The 3749-nt window shown below is 31.9% G+C and overlaps 1 protein-coding gene across 1 annotated transcript; it reads left to right on the top strand.

Moving 5' to 3' along the window:
* The first annotated feature begins 239 nt into the window (after positions 1-239).
* LOC11407882 (polygalacturonase At1g48100) lies at positions 240-3447 on the top strand. Its single transcript, XM_024783738.2, has 8 exons — positions 240-525; positions 651-779; positions 956-1123; positions 1277-1315; positions 1427-1634; positions 2124-2205; positions 2289-2397; positions 2954-3447. The coding sequence occupies exons 1-8, from the start codon at positions 298-300 to the stop codon at positions 3365-3367; spliced, it is 1377 nt and encodes a 458-aa protein (XP_024639506.1). The 5' UTR covers positions 240-297; the 3' UTR covers positions 3368-3447.
* The last annotated feature ends 302 nt before the right edge of the window (positions 3448-3749 follow it).

Here is a 3749-nt window from a genome sequence, read left to right as displayed (position 1 = left end):
TAAAATATATACTTTTGTACAGTTCACAGCCCATCTCAAACTTCTAGGCATCTTCATACCATGTAACAAGGGAATCCACGTCTTCTAAATGAACCTAATTTTATGCATTAGCAATTTAACAATTGTTTTAATTAAAAGCAAGTCCTTTAAAAATTAAAAGAAAACCAACACTATTTCCACCATATTCCACTATATAAGCTATCTATAACTTCCACACAACTTCAAAACCACCTGAAATTCCTAATATTTTCTTTGCTAGCACTGTTTCAGAAAGTTTGAAATTTTTTTTGTTAGAGAATGAAGAGAAACAACAGTTTTTCTCAACTCTTTTTTATGTCTTTGTTGGTGCTTATCTTTGTCACATTTTCTGTGGATGCAAGGAACACTAACATAAAGAAAAAACTACACAAACATCACAAAAAATCACATCCTCTTCCTCATTATGATCCTCATCCAATTCAACCAAACACTTTTGATATTATGTCTTTTGGTGCAAAGGGCAATGGAGTTTCTGATGATTCAGAGGTAATCAAATGGGAGATTAAAGATTATAATGATTTTCAACTACTATAATATAATGTTCATCATAAAAATTTGTTTTGAAAGCATTTAAGATAATATATATATAGTTGATTATTTTCATTAAGCAGGCATTTCTAGCTGCATGGAAATGTGCATGCAAAGTTTCTGGTGCAACAATCAAAGTTCCAGAAAAACTCAAATTCCTCATTAAGCCTATTACTTTACAAGGCCCTTGTATGCCTGATCTTACTCTTCAGGTTTACTTTCATTTACCATTTTTTTGTATTGTGTTTAACCACTTGAACCAACATATTTAGCAACATGACTAACATAAATACATGTCATTGTTGTTTCATGAAATTGATATTATGTTACATTTTGAATGTTAGATGTTTAATGTATAAATAAGTTAATACAAATTGAATTATGACAGATAGATGGAACAATATTGGCTCCTCCTGAAGTATCTTCATGGCCAAAGTCCAATTTATTTCAATGGATAAATTTTAAATGGGTGCAGAATTTCACTATCAAAGGCTATGGCACTATTGATGGTCAAGGTTCTAATTGGTGGAGCTCTTCAAAACTTTATGATATACAGGTTCGATTTTAAATTACCTTCGCGTTTATTCTACAAACTTTTATATCGAGGTAAAATGTGATTGATGCGACCAGAATTTCCGTTGCGATGATGTAGTAGACCTCTAAAACTTTCAAAACCAAAGTCTCACTTTGTTGGTACAAATTCTTGCAGAAAACTCACTCTAAACAAATTCCAAGCATGAAGCCAACTGTAAGATTTTCATTTTTCCCCTTACAAAACTAACATTATTTTCGTGTATTTTTGTTTTAATTTAGAGTTTAATAGTTTCTCATTGTTCTTGTTTGACACTTCTATATGCAGGCTATAAGATTTTATTCTAGCAACTTTGTAAAGATTAGAGATATCAAAATCAAAAACAGTCCTCTATGCCATCTAAAATTTGACAACTCAAAGGGAATCAAAGTTGACAATATTACAATATCTTCCCCGGAAAATAGTCCAAACACTGATGGCATTCACTTGCAAAATACACAGGATGTAGAAATTCAACACTCTAATATTGGAACTGGTAAGACATTAAATTAATTTATTTTATATGACTATCTATCTAGCATCGGCAATTCGGATTAAAGAAGTGTCTTGTATCCGACACTGAGACGACATTGACACGTGTGGTTTCGTTCAATTACATCTATTTTCTCAAATTATTCATGATGCAAATGTGTCGGTATAAATATCGTGTCCGATGTTCTTATTAGTATTTCATAGTGTACATTCCATTTATACCTGAAAAAGTAGAATCTAGTAAATTGTTAAATCATAGCCATATGGTGCTTTGTCCACTTAGAATTGTTGAGCTTAAATTTGACAAAGAATGATTGTCTTTTCAAGTTTAAACGGTAAACTGTCACAGCAACTAACTTTTGAAACGTGCATTTTATAAAGTTAAACTAACTTCAACTTGTAACATTATGCGCATCATAGTACATATATTAAAGTTATTTTTTGTGACAAGCTTATAATATTGACACTTGTTATTGTATATATGTATTATCAGGAGATGACTGTGTGTCCATACAAACCGGTTGCTCTAATATTCATGTCCACCACATTAAATGTGGCCCTGGTCATGGCATAAGGTAAGAAAAAGAATATATAACCTAGCTAGTAAATGTTGGCCCTAGTAACTGATTATAATACAAAATTAATTTTGTGAATATAGTCTAGGAGGATTAGGAAAAGACAAGAGTGTGGCATGCGTCTCTGACATCATTGTTGAAGATATTTCAATGAAAAATACTCTATATGGAGCAAGGATCAAAACATGGCAGGTATGAACCTAATTACTTGTGCAATAATAGTAACTGAATATGTTAGAATTGACTTATTTGAACTTATTTGCTGGTATAAACACTATTCTAGATAACTTATAAAAACAACTTATGACATGTCCATAGTATGTTTTCACTTTTTAGCTTATTTTCATAAGCTCTTTAGAATAACTTATAACCTAAATGGAAAACAATTTGACTTTACAGTATCATGTTAAGAGTTTCACATTGAAAGTGATGCGATCAGAACAAATGTTTATAAGTGATGAGTATCTTCACCTCACAAGCCGGTTTTGTGGAGTTGTATGTTTGGTCCAACCATAAATATTAATTTTAAGAGAGCCTAATTCTGTGACTAAATTTAACGACGAGGGAGTTAGAGACGTATTTCATTTTTTTTGGTATAATTTTGATTGGTAGTTTTTTTTTCCCAGACCCTGCGTACCAGGAGCTTTAGTGCCCTGAGATGTCATGCCTTTGTAGTTTTTTTTTTCTTTCTAACATTATATGATCTGATTGACAATTTTAACTTGAGTAAATTTTTATCTTTGAATAGGGAGGCAATGGTATGGTAAAAAATGTATCATTTTCAAGAATCAAAGTCTATGATGTTATGTATCCAGTAATGATAGACCAATACTATTGTGACAAACAAATCTGCAAGAACCAAACAGGAACAGTGATAATTTCTGGTGTCAAATTTGATCAAATAAGTGGCAGTTATACTCTGCAGCCGGTCCACCTAGCATGCAGCAATTCCATCCCATGCACAGACGTTGATTTAACTGACATTCAGTTAAGACCTTCCCTTAGTTATAGGGGAATGCAACAAGCTATGTGTTGGAACTCTTATGGAAAATCACAAGGTCAATTAGTACCTTCAAGTATTGATTATTGTTTGAGAAGTGGTGGTGGATTAATTAAGAGGATAGCAAAGTCACATGATAGTGTATGTTATAAAATGTTATAGATGTTATCTTTAGTTAGTTTTGTAGCTTCCCTTCTCCAAATGCTTTTTAACTTTGTGAAGGTGGTTATGGTGTAAATTTTAGTTTTTTTTTTTTTTTTTTCCTTTCATTGGAATTGTAACAGAGTTGATTTATTTGGGTTTCATTCAATGCTAACTATTACTCTTTTGTTTTATTAACCATTGACTAAAATTATAATGTATGGAACCGAAAAGAACCAAAGAGGCTTGAAGAAGGGTAAGTATGGAACCGAAAAGAAATCAGAGAAGTGAGCAGTAACAAATGTTCCTCAAGTTGTGCCCAGCCACAAAAACTTCTTGCAAGTTGTTATCATTATCTTTATATTTAATGCATTTGATTCCTGACGCTAAAGTGGACAGACAA

This window comes from Medicago truncatula, chromosome 5 (genome assembly GCF_003473485.1).
Source record: "Medicago truncatula cultivar Jemalong A17 chromosome 5, MtrunA17r5.0-ANR, whole genome shotgun sequence".
In the NCBI taxonomy this organism is placed as follows: Eukaryota; Viridiplantae; Streptophyta; class Magnoliopsida; order Fabales; family Fabaceae; genus Medicago; species Medicago truncatula.
Note: the sequence above shows the minus strand (reverse complement) of the source record. Positions and strands in the feature narration are given on the sequence as shown.

Coding starts and splice junctions, on each gene's coding strand:
- LOC11407882 (XM_024783738.2), top strand. CDS start 298: ATGAAGAGAAACAACAGTTTTTCTCAACTCTTTTTTATGTCTTTGTTG. Junction 526..650: donor GAGTTTCTGATGATTCAGAG/GTAATCAAATGG, acceptor TTCATTAAGCAG/GCATTTCTAGCTGCATGGAA. Junction 1,124..1,276: donor CAAAACTTTATGATATACAG/GTTCGATTTTAA, acceptor AAATTCTTGCAG/AAAACTCACTCTAAACAAAT.